At 36.0% G+C, this 20,816-nt stretch overlaps 1 protein-coding gene across 1 annotated transcript in view; it reads left to right on the top strand.

Moving 5' to 3' along the window:
- Positions 1 to 20,816, top strand: part of CFAP69 (cilia and flagella associated protein 69) — a 69,043-nt gene that overhangs the window by 7,513 nt on the left and 40,714 nt on the right. Inside the window, exons 2-7 of the mRNA XM_003406981.4 lie at positions 7,929 to 7,988; positions 9,491 to 9,556; positions 12,105 to 12,214; positions 13,270 to 13,346; positions 17,086 to 17,184; positions 20,586 to 20,735. Coding sequence (XP_003407029.1) covers positions 7,929 to 7,988; positions 9,491 to 9,556; positions 12,105 to 12,214; positions 13,270 to 13,346; positions 17,086 to 17,184; positions 20,586 to 20,735 — 562 coding nt within the window. The remainder of the gene's footprint in view (positions 1 to 7,928; positions 7,989 to 9,490; positions 9,557 to 12,104; positions 12,215 to 13,269; positions 13,347 to 17,085; positions 17,185 to 20,585; positions 20,736 to 20,816) is intronic.

A 20,816-nucleotide genomic window follows, 5' to 3' on the forward strand; every position in this document is an offset into this window, starting at 1 on the left:
GGGTGCTATGAGAGCAAAGAGGAGGTGCATTTATTCTAGCCTGCTAACCTGAGCTGAGTCTTGAAGGACCTATGGGAGTTAACCAAGGGGAGGAATAGTATTGTAACAGTATAAGTGAAAGCACAGCGTGGAGGTGAGGGGCGTTAATGGGAAGACCTTGAAGGTTTGGGTCCTTTATGGGCAGTGTTGAAGGGGGCAAGTATGGAGGCAGGGAGAACAACAGCAGACCGGCACCGTTGAGTGAGAGATGAGAACTGAATAAGGCAATAAGAGGGGATGGGCTCAAGAAATATTTACCATGTAAATCTGTAGAACTAGCAGATTCCTGCTTAACGTGGATGACTGGGGGAATGCTAGTACCAATTAAAAGAGAGGTTACCTAGTTCAGGATGACATCTCCTACCGCTGTACTGTTGTACATCTCTGTAGGTAAACTCTGTAATGACTATGCATATAGGAGATAATTATGTTTCCATAGCATGAAAGTGCTGTCATTCCAGATGATCTCTTTTGCATTTCAGGGCTAATGAAATTTAAAGACATTAGGATTTTAATATAATACTAGAACTCAGAAGTTTTTACTTTTGTTTACTCCAAAATATATTTACCACTATAAAGTTTCATCTGCTTTTCATTTTCCCCTCACTATCTCTTTGTTATACGATATATATTTTTTTAATTTTTTATTGTGCTTTAAGTGAAAGTTTGCAAATCAAGTCAGTGTCTCACACAAAAACTTATATTTGTATACACCTTCCTACATACTCCCAATTGCTCTTCCCCCAATGAGACAGCCCACTCCCCCGCTCCACCCTCACTTTTCCTGTCTGTTTTGTCACCTTCTAACCCCCCTCTACCCTTTCATCTCCCCTCCAGAGAGGAGATGCCAAAATAGTCTCAAGTGTCCACCTGATCCAAGAAGCTCACTCCTCACCAGCATCCCTCCTCAACCCATTGTCCAGTCCAATCCTTGTCTGAAGAGTTGGCTTTGGGAATGGTTCACTGCCCTTCGAAGCATTCCGTTTATTCCGGAAACTTCCTTGCTTTTTGTTTAGTTGTGCTGACCTCGCCTGTATTGTGTGTTGTCTTTCTTGCCACCTAAAGTAAAAGTAGTTACCTACAATCTAATTAGTGAATACCCTCTCCCTCCCTTCCTCACTCCCTACTCTCTTAATCATCAAAGAATATTTTCTACTCTGTTTAAACTATTTCTCGAGTTCTTGTAATAGTGGTCTTATACAATATTTGTCCTTTTGCAACTGACTAATTTCACTCAGCATAATGCCTTCCAGATTCCTCCATGTTATGAAATGTTTCACAGATTCGTCACTGTTCTTTATCGATGCATAGTATTCCGTTGTGTGAATATACCATAATTTATTTATCCATTCATCCGTTGATGGACACCTTGGTTGCTTCCATCTTTTTGCTATTGCAAACAGTGCTGCAGTGAACATGGGTGTGCATATATCTGTTCGTGTAAAGGCTCTTCTTTCTCTAGGATATATTCCAAGGAGTGGGATTGCTGGATCCTATGGTAGTTCTATTTCTAGCTTTTTAAGGAAGTGCCAAATCGATTTCCAAAGTGGTTGTACCATTTGACATTCCCACCAGCAGTGTATAAGTGTTCCAGTCTCTCCACAACCTCTCCAGCATTTATTATTTTGTGTTTTTTGGATTAATGTCAGCCTTCTTGAAGTGAGATGGTATCTCATCGTAGTTTTGATTTGCATTTCTCTAATGGCTAATGATCGTGAACGTTTCCTCATGTATCTGTTAGCTACCTGAATGTCTTCTTTAGTGAAGTGTCTGTTCATATCTTTTGCCCATTTTTTCATAAGGTTATTTGTCTTTTTGTAGTTGAGTTTTTGCAGTATCATGTAGATTTTAGAGGTCAGACACTGATCAGAAATGTCATAGCTAAAAACTTTTTCCCAGTCTGTAGGTAGCCTTTTTACTCTTTTGGTGAAGTCTTTGGATGAGCATAGGTGTGTTTGATTTTTAGGAGCTCCCAGTTATTTAGTTTTTCTTCTGCATTCTTAATAATGTTTTGTATACAGTTTATGCCATGTATTAGGGCTCCCAACATTGTCCCTATTTTTTGTTCCATGATCTTTATCGTTTTAGATTTTATGTTTAGGTCTTTGATCCATTTTGAGTTAGTTTTTGTGCATGGAGTGAGGTATGGGTCTTGTTTCATTTTTTTGCAGATGGATATCCAGTTACGCCAGCACCATTTGTTAAAAAGACTGTCTTTTCCCCATTTAATTGTTTTGGGGCCTTTGTCAAATATCAACTGCTGATATGTGGATGGATTTATGTCTGGATTCTCAATTCTATTCCATTGGTCTATGTATCTGTTGTTGTACCAGTACCAGGCTGTTTTCACTACTGTGGCGGTATAATAGGTTCTAAAATCAGATAAAGTGAGGTCTCCCACTTTGTTCTTCTTTTTCAGTAATGCCTTATTTATGCGGGGCCTCTTTCCCTTCCATATGAAGTTGGCGATTTGTTTCTCCATCTCATTAAAGAATGCTGTTGGGATTTGGATCGAACTGCATTAAATGTATAGATCACTTTTGGTAGAACAGACATTTTTATAATGTTAAGTCTTCCTATCCATGAGCAAGGTTTATTTTTCCACTTATGTAAGTCTCTTTTGGTTTTTTGCAGAAGTGTACTGTAGTTTTCTTTGTATAAGTCTTTTACATCTCTGGTAAGATTGATTCCTAAGTATTTTGTTTTCTTGGGGGCTACTGTAAATGGTATTGATTTGATGATTTCCTCTTCAATGTTCTTTTTGTTGGTGTAGAGGAATCCAACTGACTTTTGTATGTTTATCTTGTATCCCGACACTCTGCTGAACTCTTCTATTAGTTTCAGTAGTTTTCTGGAGGATTCCTTAGGGTTTTCTGTGTATAAGGTCATGTCATCTGCAAATAGGAATACTTTTACTTCTTCCTTACCAATCTGGATGCCCTTTATTTCTTTATCTAGCCTAATTGCTCTGGCTAGGACCTCTAACACAATGTTGAATAAGAGCAGTGATAAAGGGCATCCTTGCCTGGTTTCCAATCTCAATGGAAATGCTTTCAGGCTCTCTCCATTTAGGGTGATGTTGGCTCTTGGCTTTGTATAAACGCCCTTTATTATGTTGAGGAATTTTCCTTCTATTCCTATTTTGCTGAGAGTTTTTATCATGAATGGGTGCTGAACTTTGTCAAATGCCTTTTCTGCATCAATTGATAAAATCATGGGATTCTTGTCTTTTGTCTTATTTATGTGGTGGGTTACATTAATTGTTTTTGTAATGTTGAACCATCCCTGCATACCTGGTATGAATCCCACTTGGCCGTGGTGAATTATTTTTTTGATATGTTGTTGAATTCTATTGGCTAGAATTTTGTTGAGAATTTTTACATCTAAGTTCATGAGGTATATAGGTCTATAATTTTCTTTTTTTATGGTGTCTTTACCTGGTTTTGGTATCAGGGATATGGTACCTTCATAGAATGAGTTTGGTAGTATTCCATCCTTTCGTATGCTCTGAAATACCTTTAGTAGTAGTGGTGTTAACTGTTCTCTGAAAGTTTGGTACAACTCTGCAGTGAAGCTATCCAGGCCAGGGGTTTTTTTGTTGAGAGTTTTTTGATTACCTTTTCAATCTCTTCTTTTGTGATGGGTCTATTTGGTTGTTCTACCTCTGTTTGTGTTAGTTTAGGTAGGTAGTGTGTTTCTAGGAAATCATCCATTTTTTCTAGGTTTTCAAATTTGTTAGAGGTACAATTTTTCATGGTAATCTGAAAAAAAAAAAAAAACCAAATCCCTGATACGAGTCTTTTAATTTCAGTTGGGTCTGTTGTAATATTGCCCATCTCATTTCTTATTTGGGTTATTTGCTTCCTCTCCTGTTTTTCTTTTGTCATTTTGGCCAGTGGTTTATCAATTTTGTTGATTTTTTCAAAAAATCAGCTTTTGATCTTGGTAATTCTTTCAATTGTCTTTCTGTTTTCTATTTGATTTAGTTCTGCTCTAGTTTTTATTATTTGTTTTCTTCTGATCCCTGTGTGTTTCTTTTGTTGCTCTCTTCCTATTTGTTGAAGTTGTAGGGATAATTCTTTGATTTTGGCCCTTTCTTCTTTTTGGATGTATGAATTTGTTGATATAAATTGACCTCTGAGCACCACTTTTGCTGTGTCCCCAAGGTTCATTCTCACTGGATTCTGTGAATTTCTTCATTCCCTCCTTAATGTCGTCTATAATCCAGTCCTTTTTGAGCAGGGTATTATTCCGTTTCCAAGTGTTTGATTTCTTTTCCCTGCTTTTTCTGTTACTGATTTCCACTTTTATGGCCTTATGGTCAGAGAAGATGCTTTGTAATGTTTCAATGTTTTGTATTCTGCTAAGGCTTGCTTTATGACCTAATATGTGATCTTTTCTAGAGAATGTTCCATATGCACTAGAAAAGAAAGTATACTTGGTTACTTTTGGGTGGTGTGTTCTGCATATGTCTATGAGGTCAAGTTGATTGATTGTGGCCTTTAGATTTTCTCTGTCTTTATTGAGCTTCTTTCTGGATGTCCTGTCCTTCACCGAAAGTGGTGTGTTGAAGCCTCCTACTATTGTTGTGGAGCTGTCTATCTCACTTTTCAGTGCTGATGGAGTTTGTTTTATGTATCTTGCAGCCTTGTCATTGGGTGCGTAAATGTTTAATATGGTTATATCTTCTTGGTGTGTTGTCCCTTTAATCATTATATAATGTCCTTCCTTATCCTTTCTGTTGGATTTAACTTTCAAGTCTATTTTGTCAGAAATTAATATTGCCACTCCTGCTCTTTTCTGATTTTTGTTTGCTTGATATATTTTTTTCCATCCTTTGAGTTTTAGTTTGTGTCTCTAAGTCTAAGGCGTGTCTCTTGTAGGCAGCATATAGATGGATCGTGTTTTTTAATCCATCCTGCTACTCTCTGTCTCTTTATTGGTGCTTTTAGTCCATTTACATTCAGTGTAATTATGGATAAGTGTGAATTTAGTGCTATCATATTGATGTCTTTTTTTGTGTGTTGTTGACAGTTTCTTTTTCCCACTTAATTTTATGTGCTGAGTAGATTATCTTTATGTATTGTCCTTTCTTCATAGTTGTTGTTGGTTTTGTTTCTGCTGAGTCTCTAGTTTTTTCTTGTATTTTATTTTGATAAGTTGGATAGTTTGTCTTCTTTGCGGTTACCTTATTATTTACACCTATTTTTCTAAATTTAAACCTAACTTTTATTTCTTTGTATTGCCGTATCTTCCTATCCATATGGAAGATCTATGATTACATTTCTTAAAAAAAAAAAAAAAGTCCATCATTATTGTTTTAATGTTGTCTTCTTTTATATAATAACATCGCTGTTACCCTGTTTAGAGCTTTTTTTCTTTTAATCTTGCTTTGTTTTTTTGATTTCCCTGTCTGGGTTGACTTCTGATTGCTCTGCCCAGTTTTTTAGTCTTGGGTTAATACCTGATACTATTGATTTTCTAACCAAAGAACTCCCTTTAGTATTTCTTGTAGATTTGATTTGGTTTTTACGAATTCCCTGAACTTCTGTTTATCTGGAAATGTCCAAATTTCACCTTCATATTTAAGAGACAGTTTTGCTGGATATATGATTCTTGGCTGGCAATTTTTTTTCTTTCAATTTTTTAAATAAGTCATCCCATTGCCTTCTTGCCTGCATGATTTCTATCGAGTAGTCTAAGCTAATTCTTATTGGCTGTCCTTTGTAGGTGACTTTTCGTTTATCCCTCGCTGCTCTTAAAATTCTCTCTTTATCTTTGGTTTTGGCAAGTTTGATTATAATATGTCTTGGTGACTTTCTTTTAAGATCTACCTTATGTGGAGTTCGATGAGCATCTTGGATAGATATCTTCTCATCTTTCACGATATGAGGGATGTTTTCTGCCAATAAATTTTCAACAGTTCTCTCTCTATTTTTTGTTATCCCTCCCTGTTCTGGTACTCCAATCACTCATAGGTTATTTCTCTTGATAGAGTCTCACATGATTCTTAAGGTTTCTTCAGTTTTTTAAATTTTTTTTATCTGATTTTTCTTCAAATATATTAGTGCCAAGTGATTTATCTTCAAGTTCAGAAATTCTGGCTTCTAAAAAAAAAAAAATTTTTTTTTACTTGCTCTCAGTTCTGCTCCTCTGACTTTTCTATTGAGTTGTCTACTTCTGTAATTTTATTGTTACCCTCCTGAATTTCTCATTGCTATCTATGGATTTTTCCACCTTATTAAACTTTTCATTATGTTCCTGAATAATCTTTCTGATTTCTTCAGTTGCTTTACCTGTGTGTTCCTTGGCTTGTTCTACATGTTGCCTCATTTCCTTTCTTATGTCTTGAAGGGTTCTGTATATTAAACTTTTGTATTCTGCCTCTCGTAATTCCAGGAATGCACTTTCATCTAGAAGATCACTGGATTCTTTGTTTTGAGAGCTTGTTGAGGTGATCATCGTCTGTTTCTGTAGGTGACTTGATATTGACTGTTGTCTCTGAGCCGTCTATAAGTTATTGTATTAGTTTATGTTTGCTTACTGTGTCGTAGCTTCTTGCTTTGTTTTTTTTTTGACGTGCCCAAATGGGTTGCTTGAGTGAGCTATCTTGATTATTTTAACCTTTGGATCTCTGATGTCCTGTCCCCAGATGGCTAGGGCTGTTATCAGGTATATCAGTCTAGGAGTCCATTCAGTTTTCTTGTATGAATTCAGCTCAGGTGTCCAGGTAGCTGATCATCAAGTATATGGTACAGGCTCTGTCCTACAGTCTTAGAGGGGCAGGGGTGATTGGTGTAGGTACTGGTATCTGATTGCAGCAGGGGGTCACGCTCTGAACAATGCAGAGGGTTAAGAACCAACCCCCGGGTGTCTCTGAGGAAAGCATGTCCCTGTTCCCTAGAGTGTGCAGGTGGGTGGGTTCTGCAGATGGACCATGGGCATCCAGTGTTTTTGGGTGTATGCACTGGGCGGTACCAGTTATCCTTGGACTCCTGTCATGGGTGGCTGGGTGACCTGAGTGGAGCTACCAGTCCTTAGGTCCCTGATATGGGTAGGTTAGGACCCTGTTTAATAGGCAAAGCAATATCAAACATCAAACACCCACCTCTCCCCTGCATAGCTGCAATGGTTGGAGTCTGCCAACAAGGGCCTATTCTCCTGAAATAGGCCCACACAGGTCCATGCAGAGGGAAAAGGTGCTCAAAGTCCACAGACCATTTATGTCTGGACAGGAGCCGCTTCTGTCCTGAGTGCCCCTGGTTAGTGGTGCTGGCAACTTATCTTTTCCCCCAAATGCAAATTTTTTCCTTCTCCAAGGCTGGGAGGATGGTTCTAGGTGCTCAACAGTGCCTATCTCAGGCCCAGGGAATTCAGCTGCTGAAGCCGGCTTGGGGGTGGGGGGCACATTAAAATATACACAAGTACTCAGCTTTTGCTGAGAGAACTGTTCTTCTCTGGTTCTGGAGGTGTGAGTAGGCTGTGTGGTTGGCTGCTTCTCCCTGAGGAAACTGCGGCCGAACGCTAGTACCAGCCCACTGCCACGGCTCTGGGAATGGTGCCTGAGGGCTCCCCACGATCCAGGTCCAGTAATTCCTCTTTGCTTCTGAACTGTCTCTTCCTCCCCTTGCCCCTCTGTTCATTTTCTAAGCTTGCCTTTGATGATCAGGGCTCCTAGGTTGTCATAAATATAGTCATTTCACTTGTTTTTTCGAGTCTTTGTTGTAAAGTGGGCTCACCAGAAGAGTCTGTCTATTCTGCCATCTTGGCTCCACCTGCTCTTTGTTATATTTTTAAGTTGCCAAGGGAAAGTATCATATGAAAATGGTGGGTTTGATTGATTTCTTGATGTTGTTTATATAGAATACTAAGAATTGTATGTTTTTTAGGGTATTTTCAAGCCTATGGACCTTAATCGTGTCATCAAACTCCTTGAAGAGACAGATGAAGTGAGTAAGGTTTGAGAGAAAATTATTGTTTTATCACTTATAAACTTTTACCTTCCTGAAAGGTAACATGTATTTCCTTAAATGCCTCATTTCTTTCCTTTTGTTTAAAACATCACAATTCGTGTATATCTTATATCCAAAGACTGTTTAGATTTAGTATGAATATATTTAACCAGGTAGAGAAGGCTGGAGGAGGAGAATAGGTTTGGTTTTGTGGGATGGACAAACCCATGGTGGATATAAGCAGAAGGAATCGTAAGAATGAAGAAAGGATCACCTAGCCTCTATTAATTGCTTATCACCTATGAAGATGGGGAAATAGAAAAAGGGTAACCTGGTGTACTACCTACAATTCCTTGATATGAAATCAGGAGATATTTTATGCCCATATACGCACATACACACACATACCTGTGCATAGGTAATTTATCTTGAGGGAGATCTTTTTAGAATGCAGTGGACATAAAATTATTTTAGACACAAGACTCGAAGTTTAGAGTTTGTGCTTGGGAGAAAGGGTAATAACCATGCATGTACTGCTCACACACCACACTCTCTTAACGTTAGCCAAGAATTGACTGGATGCCTAAAAGCCAGCATATGCTATAAAGTTACTACTCAGTGATTTCCAAAGAAGAGTTCATATTTTTAATCAGCGGAAAATGGTTGACCATGGGTTAGGCTATCAAAACAAAACAAGACAAAGCATTGTCTTGTGAATAGTGGGCAAAATTTTTAATCATTGTTTTAACATTTTTAGACCCTACTTTTTTACATAGAAAGAAAAAGAAACAAAATAAAAATAGTGACTTATAAGAATAATTTATCCTTTGCTAACTATAATTGTGAAAATATTCACTTATAAACTTTTTTAGTTGTGAATATAACTGCATTTTTTAAAAAGAAAATTCTATTACACAGAGTTCCTACTAACTGTTAAAAAAGGACGTGTGTGTCTATGTGTGTGTGTATAGTTTTTCAAAAACAGTTTAAGGAGGTTAAAGGACAGAAGTGATTGAGTCATAAAAACACATCTGGAAAAGAGGAATAACAATAATACCTCCCTAATAGTGTTATTTTGAAAATTAATGAATGGTACGTATATATACAGTGGGGGTTGGTTATGTATATATAGTGCCAAGGTAGTACATGATATAGAACATATAGGGTTGCTATGAATCAGAATTGACTTAACGGCACTGGGTTTGGTTTTTCGGTTTAAAGAATATATGCTGAATATATTTTAGCTGTTATTAATATTATTTCTGGAAACAGTTACTGCTTTTATATTAACCTAGTTTTGATTCACAATTTTGTAGTGAAATTTAAATGATAATTTTATCTTCACTTTTCCAGGAAACATCTTACAATATTTGTAACAGTGATTTAAGAATTACTTGATAATTTTAATGTGTCTACTTTCTTTTTATAATAGAGAAATTTTTTTAAATCTCAAAAAAATTTAACAGCACAAAAGAACTAACCTGGATCGTTTGTTTTAGAATGATTTAGAAGAAAAACAACTCAAATCTGTAAGGAAACTGGTCCAGTATTATCAGAATGGATTTGTATCCTTTACATATTTATGTATGTTTATTTCATTCAGCCTGGGAGAATTTTTATTATAAAATGTATTAGTTTCATATTGCTGCTGTAATAAATTACCACACACTTAGTGACTTAAGACAGCACAATTTATTATCTTACTGTTCTGGAGGTCAGAAGTCCAAACTCAGTCTCACTGGACTAAAATCAAGATGTTGGCGGGGCTGCTTCCTTGTGAAGGCTCTAGGGATGGATACATTTCCTTGCCTTTCCCAGCTTCTAGAGGCTGCCTGCATTCCTTAGCTCATGGTCCCTTCCGCCCTGTGGCATTACTCTCACCTCTGCTTCCATCATCGCATCTCCTTCTTCTTTTTCTGATCCTTCTCTTTTTCTTATAAGGACTCTTGTTATTATATTGGCATAATTCAGGATAATATTCCCATCTCAAGATCCTTAAATTAATCACATCTTCAAAAGTCTTCCTTCAGAGGTTCCAGGGATTAGGATGTGGACATCTTTGCAGGGTAGGGGTGGGTATTCTTCAGTCTATCATGAGAAATATTTAACATTTCGTTTTTTTATAAAATTATATTTTTTGTTTATCAGAGAATACGAAATTGATGAATCAATATAACACAATTAACTTGGTGTAGCTAATGTCAGGTTTTATAGATTCAGAGAGACAGTGGTTTTAGTTAGGAGGCCCAAGTCAAAGTCTTGTTTCTACCAATTAGTTCAATTAGTTGGGCAGTTGTACCTTTGCTAAGCTTCCTAACTTATGCACTCTTATAAAATGCAGATAATAGCACCTCATAAGGTTGTTAATGAAGAGTGGATGAGATCATGTACATGCGAGTGCTTGATAATCTGCAAAACATTGTATAAATATATTATCTCCTCTGAATATACCATCCTTATCAGAATACATGGAAACCAGTGCTTCTCAAAAATATCTGTGCTTAAAGACCAGTCATTTGTTGTTTTTTAACCACTGCATACAGGTACTATTGTGAAAACGCAGTTAAAATGTCACAGAAATACCAGATTGTTATAAAAGATTTTGTTGTAAAAATATATATCACACATATACAAATTCAACTTTTTACAGGTGTACAACTTACTGACATTAATTACATTAATCAACTGTGCAACCGTTACCCTTAATAAATGCAAATTTTCCATCACCAGAAAAAAAACACTCAGTGGTCTATAAGTAATTATTCCCCACCCAACCCCACCACTGCCCCTGTAACTACTAATAAACTTTGGTCTCTATACATTTGCCTATTCTTTTCTTTTTATATAAGTGAGATCATATAATATTTACTGTATATTATAACGTGTTTTAAATGTCCACACTCATTTTCTTTACTCACCTCGTCACAGACTGGAAATACACAATTCTAGGACTGTCAGTTGTCCATAGACCACTCTTTGAGTTGCATTTATCTAAATGATCTCCATCAGTTGTGTGACCTGGTCTAAAGAAGGTATCGGTCTCTTATATTAGTTTATTTCAGTATTTCAAAATGTCTTAAGCCTTCCATTTAGGGAAATATGCCTTATAATTGTATCTAAATCTTTTCCTGAGTTTAGCCTTGGTTTTATATGGATTTGTTGTATTAACCAGTTACCCAGAGGCTTGTGGATCTCAAGCACTCTTTACTGATACCCAAGAAAGTCAGGTAAAGGCTAGTGTGGTAGTGATACCATACTAGCAAATGATTTTTTTTCTATCTTAACCTGACCCTTCAACACTTTATCATCTTCTTTTCTTCAGGTTTAGAGGTTTAGTGGTAAATCGCTGTTTCTGAATGACTTTAATAGATTGGCTTTAGAGGATGTGAAAAAGCAAAGATAAGTTAAAGAAGTATCTTGATCATTTCTCAGGTAGTTAACAGAGCTTTGTACCATTTCTCCCATCTCTTCCTAAGATGCTCCTAGAAAGAGTTCTTAGCTGTAAAACAAAATGTATGAAATTTGTTTATGTACCAAGAGAGTTTTTTAAATAGGTAAAATAAAAGGGGACTTTACCTGACATTTTGTTTTCATACTAGTTTTAAATGGAATAAATTCCCAACCTGTTTCAACCATAAATACAAGAAAATGCATCTGAGTTCAGTGTTAATAAAGTAATGCAATTAAGTCGAGTAAGGTTTAGGTTGCTTGTTCCCTGACAGTATATATTTGTATGGATGGAGATGAAGAACACAATTGAGCAATTAAGCTAATTTTCAGTGTTTTACAACTCACTGTCAGTAATAAGTTGTTGATCAAATAAATCTGTAGTGTAGTGATTGATAATCTAGCTCCAAAGTTGTGGTGAGAAAGGAATAACATTATTTTGAATAAGAGGATATTGAAGCACAAATTGAATGATACTCATATTCCTATAAACATATGTAGTTCTAATTTTTAGTCTTTATGCTTAAGAATAAGTATAATTAAAACAGAGTGAACCACATTTAACAAAATAGATAGAATTCTATAGACTCTTTTGACAGAAGTACTATAAAGAATATGTTGAATGAGAAAATTCTTAATTTTATTTCTTAACTAAAAATACTAAAGCCTCTGAGAGATTTAGCACAGATATTTAAAATTCTGAATCTGTGTACAGGAAAAATTGAAAGCCATCCTCAGTTTTTAGAATGTGCATGTGATCTCCTAAAATTGTGTGGGTAAGTCAAATTATCTTGTATTATTAGCCCGTACTATTTTGTTATATTTTATTTTTGTATCACAAATAGATTATGCATTATGGTGCTTATACAAAGTAAGTACCAAAATGCTAAGGCACTCAGAGAACTTTAGTTGATCCCTTGATTTTCAAAGGTAGTCAATTCGTTATAGTCTGAGATTGCCAGCCACAGGGGATTAAACTGTAAGTATATAAAAATGTTTTCTTATAATTATTTGCTCTCAAGAGAATGATAAGTATTAGATGAAACCAAGGAATTATAATGTTCTCAGAGAATCCTTGGATAGTCTAATAGAAAATTTTCAGTTTTAATTTTTTCTTTCTGTCTTGAAAATTAGATTCTGAAAGAAATATTAGGTTTAGCATCTTATTTTATTTTCCAAATAATTAATAAAGAATAAAATGTCACCTTTAATTTTAGTATATATTTTGAAAAATGCAAAGGTGGGAATTATAAAATTAATTTATCCATCCCATCCTCCCTACTGCTGTTTCTCTAACCAATTCTGGGAACTAGAAATCCACTGTGCTTCCTTGCTGCCACATAGTGGCTAATAGAGGTAATGTTAACACATCCATGTTTAGTCATTAAATACAATGTCATTGTTGTGGGCAATGAGTCAATTCCAACTCATAGCAACCCTATAGGACAGAGTAGAACTGCCCTATAGGGTTTTCTTGGTTGTAATCTCTGTGGGTGCAGTTCGCCAGGTCTTTTCTCCTGTGGAGTGGATGGTAGGTTTAAACCAGCAACCTTTCGGTTAGCAACTGAAACTTTGTAACCACTTATGTCCATCTCTAGTTATTTCTGAATAAACTCATCTTACTTTCTTTCTAATAGAAACACGAAGTTTAGATTATTTGTTTTAATAGTTGTGAATTCCCCAGGGCTAAAGTTTTTTTTTTTTTTTTTAAAGAATAGGATATTATCCTCATTTATTTTTTAGAAGGAAAATTTTTTCCCTATTTTGCAAGTGATGTCTCTATCAAGGAATGTGTTAAAAATTACTCTTAAATTCCTCGTTCTTATCGAAGCTTGCCATTCTTAAAAAAGAAAGTATCGGATGAAATAACATATGCCGAAGATACTGCTAATTCAATTGCACTTCTGGGTAAGTTTTCTTTAACACAGAGGTTTGCAACATATGACAGGCCCTACTGACAAGAAGAAAATGTCTAGTTTCACTAAGTATATAGCTGAATGGAAGAAGGAAACACCTAGGTTCCCTAAACATACAGCAGCCATTTTCACTCAAAGTTCTTGTTCTCCATATCTACGCTCTTATTTCCTGGTTGCCAATTAATCATAGTGTGCTTTGTGATAATTCTTGTGTTGTTTTCTGCCCAGATATTTCACGATACCAACAAAATTCTATGTTTCTTAAGTTCAAAGACTGGCAGATACTTCTTTACATTTATTGACTTGATGTAATTTAGTGAAGTATTTGTTTTAAACTTTTTTTGTAAATTGGAAATTTAAGTAATGCTAAAAACATATTAATTTTACACTCTAACACTTAATTGGAAACCCTGGTGGCGTAGTGGTTAAGACTTTGGCTGCTAGCCAAAAGGTAGGCAGTTGGAATCCACCAGGAGTTCCTTGGAAACCCTGTGGGGCAGTTCTGCACTGTCTTATAGTGTCACTATGAGTCAGAATCGACTCAATGACAATGGGCTTGGTTTTTTTGGTTTTAACAATTATTGTAGTCACTGAGAGCTTAGTTATTCATCAAATGATCTAATATTTTAAATAAAGTCATAAAATGTTCAAAAATTAAGAACTTTAGCATAATATACATAAAGATGTAGGTGCCTCTGTTTTATATATAAAAATATGAAAAAAATCATAAAAAAGCAGTTATTTATATCTGGGTTACTGATTGCTTGATTTTCTAGAGAAAGAAAACAAACAGTAATTTTCTAGGAAATGAGATCAGTGAAACACTAGCTATTTGAGTCATCCCTGAAATATGACAGTGTGTTCCCAAATGAACCCTACATTAAATTTTTACTTGCTAAGTTAGGTTTTTATTTGCAAAGGAGAAATAAAAGATACTTGACTGATTCAATAAACTTTTTAAAAATCAATAAGTTTTTACTGAATAGTTATGTTTCCAGCATTATACTCCATACTGAAAGGTGTTAAAGATTCAACTGTCATCAATAAGAAACTTTATATTTTTAAAATAGGCGCTAACCCTTTTCTAAATAAGTTTCACAGTCTTCAACGTAGTTACTTGGAGCACTGGTGGCACAGTGGTTAAGCATTTGTCTGCTAACCAGAAGGCTGGCAGTTCGAATTCACCAGCTGCTCCTTGAAACCCTTTGTGGCAGTTCTACTCCGTCCTATAGGGTCGCTGTGAGTCAGAATTGACTTGACAGCAGTGTGGTTTGGTTTGGTTTAGAGTAGGTGATGGTGTCAAAGAGATTAGAATAAACACGGGGAGTTTGAGAAGAGGACCTTAGGGAACAGGCAGGTTAAGAAATAACGGGAAATTTTAATTCTGTGAATCCATATCATAATCGGGAAAAATTTACAATGGGACACCAACCCAAAAGAGAGGAATGTTAGTATTAATAGATAATAAGTATAGGTTTGGTTGGTAATATTTTTAAAAAGGCCGGCTGTTGCCCTTATCATTTTAAAATATTGCTTCTAGCAATGTTGACAACCATTTATAGGATAAATACATGGCTCATATCTTACTGTCAGCTTGTTCTTTGTTTAATGACCATCTGCCTATTAACAGAACATGTTACTGTCTCACTTGAACTCCTAAAATGAGCTCCCTTCACTGATTACTGACTGAAATGGTGCTGTTCCTTCCCTTTTTTTTTTTTTTAATTGCTGGAAAATGAGTTTAAACTGAAATAATTGTATGTAATATAAAGGATTGAATGAAAAGCTATTCATGATTATTTACTAATAACTTCCAGTTTCTACTATGTACTAGTATGTTATATTACTTTTTCTTCTAAATGATACACAGATATTTCTGACTCAGGAGCAGAATTCTAGAAATGGTTGAGGGAAGAAGTTGGTACTCTGCCCTGAGATTATAAAACAGGAAGTTGTGAGAGATGGTCTAAACTTATAGATACTAAGGGGTGGAGAAGCAGATGAGAAACTCTAAAATTCCCCCATGAACTTACACATTTGGCTAGTTTTGTGGAAAACTTTACTTCTGTTGCCAAAATTTTTTCAGAACCTAAATACCGATTTACTACCTCCCAAGGTAGGGTTCAAAAAAATGAAATTAAGAGTTAGAGTAATCTTAAAACTGCCCTTTTTAGTGGTATCTTTTGCCAACTGATCCTCCTAAAGCAAGGGTGAAGCCTCCGTTTGTGCTCCTTCTTTCTGTTCACTTGCTTCCCCACTCCCTGGCCGCCCCTGAAAGACAAATACTATGTAAGGCCTGATGCAAAACTCGAGTCTTTGGGGAACATCTAGTCACTCCTTTTTCCTCAGACTCCAACCAGATCTGGTATAGTCCTGAGGCCAACACTACTGATTTCAGTTGTCCTCAAGGCATCCAGAGGGCCTGGATCATTTCTAGAGTCTCATAGAGTTTAGATTCACTTGGGATCATACTTAAAGGACTTCAATAGAGTAAATACGATCTAGTTTAAAATACAAGCTGAGGATAACTCAGAAGTTTATGTATGACTGAGAAGGAACCCCCCACAGCCCCCTACTCCCAGCCAGATACACACATGAACATAAAACCATTACCTACAGATCAAAGACTGCCTAGACACTTGTTCCATTTCAACCTGTCAGCAAATTGAAGGGCAGAGCTCACGTGGAACTTCTCTAAGCAACCAAACCACCAATTGCAAGTGAGTCAATTCCCATATGTGTGTCATAGTAGAACTGTGCTGCATGAGGTTTTCAAGGGCTGATTTTTCAGAAGCAGATCACGAGGACTTCTTCTGAGGCACCTCTGGGTGAATTTGAATCATCAGCCTTTCAGTTAGCAGCCAAGCATGTTAACCATTTGTACCACCCAGGAATTCCACCCTAAGTATGATACATTATTAAATGCAACAAATTACTGATTTTCTAGTTAAAGAGAAAAATGCTAACCAATACCTTGCCAAAATAATAATGCAGGTAGTCTCTGACATATGATGTGTTTGAGTTACAAAGAACCATACTTATGACCATCTGTTTTTTTGTACATCTTGTCGTTAGTAATATGTACTACATACAGTGTTGCAGCACATAATTTGCTGATGTTATTATTCTCAGATACAATGTTTCCAACCCCCAAAGACAAACATTGAATTTAAAAAGATACTGAAATACAAGGCAATAATAATGAAAACAGAAAAATGAGTTATTCAACTTACATCAGAACCAACTTACGATGGCGTAGTCATTGGAATGGAACCTCGTCATATGTCGAGGACTACTTGTAGTAGCTAACACATAGAATTTACTAGATGCTGGACACTGATCTCAGCTCTTTTCTCGTATTAAGACATCTAATCCTCACAACAATCCTAAAAGTATTAACTATTATTATGCCCATTTTATAGGTGAGGAAACAGAGATAAAAGTTTACACAGGTAGTAAGGGCAGAGCCAGGATGTAATCTTAGGCAATCTGGTTCCAAAATTTATGCTCTTAATCATCATTCTAATCTTTTAGAAAGGAATGCCTGAATTGATGAAGGAGCTAAATGTAAAATGATAGATCAGGGTATGTGTGTGTGTGTGTGTGTAATCACATATGATCCAAGTTGAATCTCTAATGAGGATATTTTTAATAATGATTCCATTATTGGCACTTTGTATTTAATAAATTTATGACAGTTATTAAGTAGCACTCATTTATTTTTCTGGCAGGTGACTTAATGAAAACACCAAGTTCTAATTTGAGGATACAGATTTGTAAGTGTATTGTTGATTTTTATCATGCGGAACCACCAAAGAAGCATATTACAGGTGAAATTTTCAGTGGTCTTTCAATAGTAATTTGTCTTTAGAAAACAATATTCCACCGTGCCTCTTTTAACTTGCAAAGGTACAGTGGGTTTATAAATGAAACATGTTAAAAAACAAAACTTTTTTTGTAGTTTTGAGCTCTTAAATAATTTTAAACAAAAAAAAAAAATTGGTTTGCATAATATTTTCATTCTGATGCCTAATTATGCAATTTTATAATCACACCCAAGTTAATTTAATTATAATTGCCAAAAAAACCCAGTGCAGATGCTACTAATTAATATTAATACTATTGATAATATTATTTTTTAATTTTTTAACATTTTATAATAATTCATAGTGGCTGCTCCACCCAGCTAGATGTTTAATTTCTAATGCTGATACCATTCTCAATCATATTTCAGCAGAGTTCTGCATGTTACAGCTAAGAGATCTTAATATATGTGGTAGAATGAACCTTACTGAAATTGGTGGTATCAAGACGGGACACTTACACTGTGAAGGATGTCATGTTATTTACGACATATTTCATACCTTCACAGTTTCTGTGATTTATAATCTATCTAATAAAGGAGAAAATACATAAATAATATTATTAAATCTATATGTTCCTTAAGATAGGTGAAAATAAGTCTTTGGTAGTTAAAAAAAAAAAAAAATGAACCCTGGTGGCACAGTGGTTAAGTACCCAGCTGCTAACTGAAGGGTCAGCAATTTGAATCAGCCAGCTGCTACGTGGGAGAAAGATGTGGCAGTCTGCTTCTGTGAAGATTACAGCCTTGGAAACCCTATGGGGCAATTCTACTCAGTCTTATAGAGTCGCTATGAGTTGGAATTGACTCAACGACAGCGAGTTTGGTTTGGTTTAGCTCAAAACAGAGGATTGTTATGATGGGAAAACATCTAGAGAAATCAGATTTTTAAATGTTAAACTTTGGTGTTCATGAGATAGACAGGTGGAAGTGTTTGGTAGATAGTAAACATTGAATTCTAAAAGCAGCAGGGGCCAAAAACACAGGTTTGGAATTTACCCAAATAGAGATGAAAGTGAAGTCATCAAGGTGGACGAGTGTTCCAGGAGATAGAGCATATAAACAGCAAAGGATCAAGAATGACATCACGAAGAATGTCTCTATTGAGCTTTGGAAGAAATTACCCAAAGAAAGTGGCAGCAAAAGGAGGCTCCTAGAGGAAGAAGAAAACCTGAAGGCTGGCATGTCATGTGTGCTGGTGAATGAAATGTTTGATGGAAGAGGAAGTGGTCTCAGTGTCAAATACTCTAGAGGCTCCTGTAATTGAGGGATGAAAAAGGCAAGTTATGTAGTATCTAAAAAGTTGTTGTTAATCTTTGCTAGATCAATTGCTATAAAGTGGTCAGAGCAGATACAGGCTTAAAGAATGGGAGGGTTGTGAGTGTATAGGCTGTGGGGTTGGGAATGAGGGAGTAGAAACAGCGAATGCAGACATTTTAAGGTTAGATGATGAAGAAAAAGAAGATGCAAGGACAGCTCAATTGATAACAAGGTTAAAGAAAGGTACCTAGGTTTTGTTTTTGTTGTTATTTGTTTTTAGAATAGGGAGAAATGAAGCTTATAGGTGAAGGAGCAAGAAGCCAGTAATGGGAAATGGGTGAGTGAAATTTCCAAAAGAAGCATGAGAGGATGGAATCAATAACACAAGCTTAGGGTTAACCTTGGCAAGATACAGGTACCCTTCTTCTTTTAAGATCTAAAGGAAAAGAGAGCAGTACACGAGTTAAGACAGAGGAGTGTTGAGGTTCACAGATGTGAGATTGACCTTAATATGATCAAGCTTTGAAAATTAAGAGCCTTAAACTGCTCTAATTGTCACACAGCTGGTTTCAAGTGATGGACATAGCTGGGCATTTGGGACCACAACTGAAGAGTATTTAGTAGAGCTATTGGAAGAGATACATTCTTGGATACAGGAATCAAGTCCACAAGCCTTCATATTACTATATCCTTCTATAGAAATGTAAATGTAATAGAAAGATATATTAATATAAAGTATAATTTTGATTCATCCATAGGATGGACTGTTAACACAAATAAAAATCATTTTTAAATATTTTGTAGCGTGGGAGAAAGCTCACAATAAAATGTTCATTAGCTAGAGTAGAATATAAAATTGTGTAGACAGTATATAGTAAAAATTATATACATCCACTAAAAATATCAGAAATAAGTATACCAAAATGTTAATGTTGCTGTCCCTGGGTGGTGAAATTACAGGCAATTTTCGCTTTTCTGTTCATACTGTTCAGGCCTTTTAAAATGCCTATAGTGAGCAACTATGGCATAACATAGAGAACCCGTCACAGGAGTGGACAGGGGCTTGTCAATGCCCAGAGATCAAACTCAGGAAAATAAGACAGATTGTCAGGCATCTCAGAACTATGAAATGTTAAAGAGTCTAGTTGGTCCCAAAAGTTAGGGAGCAAGGAAATCTAAAAAGTGATGGCACTAGAGGAAAAAGTAGCCTCATCTCAAGTTAGCAAGTAGCCTCTGGTGTTTGAATTCCTCTCATTGAATGTGGTTGAGAACTAAAAAAAAAAAAAAAGGCAAAAGGAAATTCTCATAAAACATATCACCATGAATTGGAAACCCTGGTGGCTAGTGGTTAAGAGCTACGGCTGCTAGCCAAAAGGATCACGGTTCGAATCCACCAGGTGCTCCTTGGAAACCCTATGGGGCAGTTCTAAACTGTCCTGTAGGGTCACTATGAGTCGGAATTGACTCGATGGTGGCAGGTTTGGTTTTTTTTTATTAAAAAGCCAATAAATTCGTTAGGATTTAACAGAACAGCATTTGATTTTTCACCTCTATTGCATTTCAGACACCACATGATTGTCCCTAAAAGCACTGAAATAATGCCTTGATTTGAATCGGGAAAACATCCAGTGTTTGTAATCATGCTGTTTTCCTTTACAGAAAGACGTACCTACTGACAAATAAAAAGCATTTTTGTTCTTTAGAATTTAAAATGTGTCCCCAAAATTTGTGGTGCTGTTTCAGATTCTGCACCAGAAGATCAGCAAACTGTGGTCCATAGGCCAAAATTCGCTCACTGTAATTGAAGATTTATTGGAACACAGCCACACCCATTCATTTATGTATTGTCTGTGGCTGCTTTGGTGCTGCAGCCTCAGCGTTAAGTAGTTGAGACAGAAACCATGTGACCGCAAAGCCTAAAATATTTGGCCCTTTACCGTCTGGTTCTTCATAGAAAAAGTTTGCCTATCATACTATACCATTTTTAAATTCCTTCTGCTTTCTAAAAGTTTTGGTGTTGTTTAGTGATAAATTACTAATTTCTTTTTCTTAATGTAGACAATCATTATGTGAACTAACTGTATACATTTCTTAATTAATTGTTGTTAGGTTACCAGCAAGCTAGTTCATCGTACAAGATTCAAATGGCTGAAGTGGGAGGACTGGCAAAAACAATGGTCCAGTCAATGGCCTTGCTTGAAAATCAGCTTGTTGAGAAACTCTGGGTACTTAAAGCCCTGCAGCATCTCTCAACTTCTGGTTTGTACGATATTATTAAATTTGAGCACTTCTTTTTCTTTTATTTCTGTTTAACTGTGGAAAGAGTATGCAACATACATA

The sequence above is a fragment of the Loxodonta africana genome, chromosome 8 (assembly GCF_030014295.1).
Source record: "Loxodonta africana isolate mLoxAfr1 chromosome 8, mLoxAfr1.hap2, whole genome shotgun sequence".
Lineage (NCBI taxonomy): Eukaryota > Metazoa > Chordata > Mammalia > Proboscidea > Elephantidae > Loxodonta > Loxodonta africana.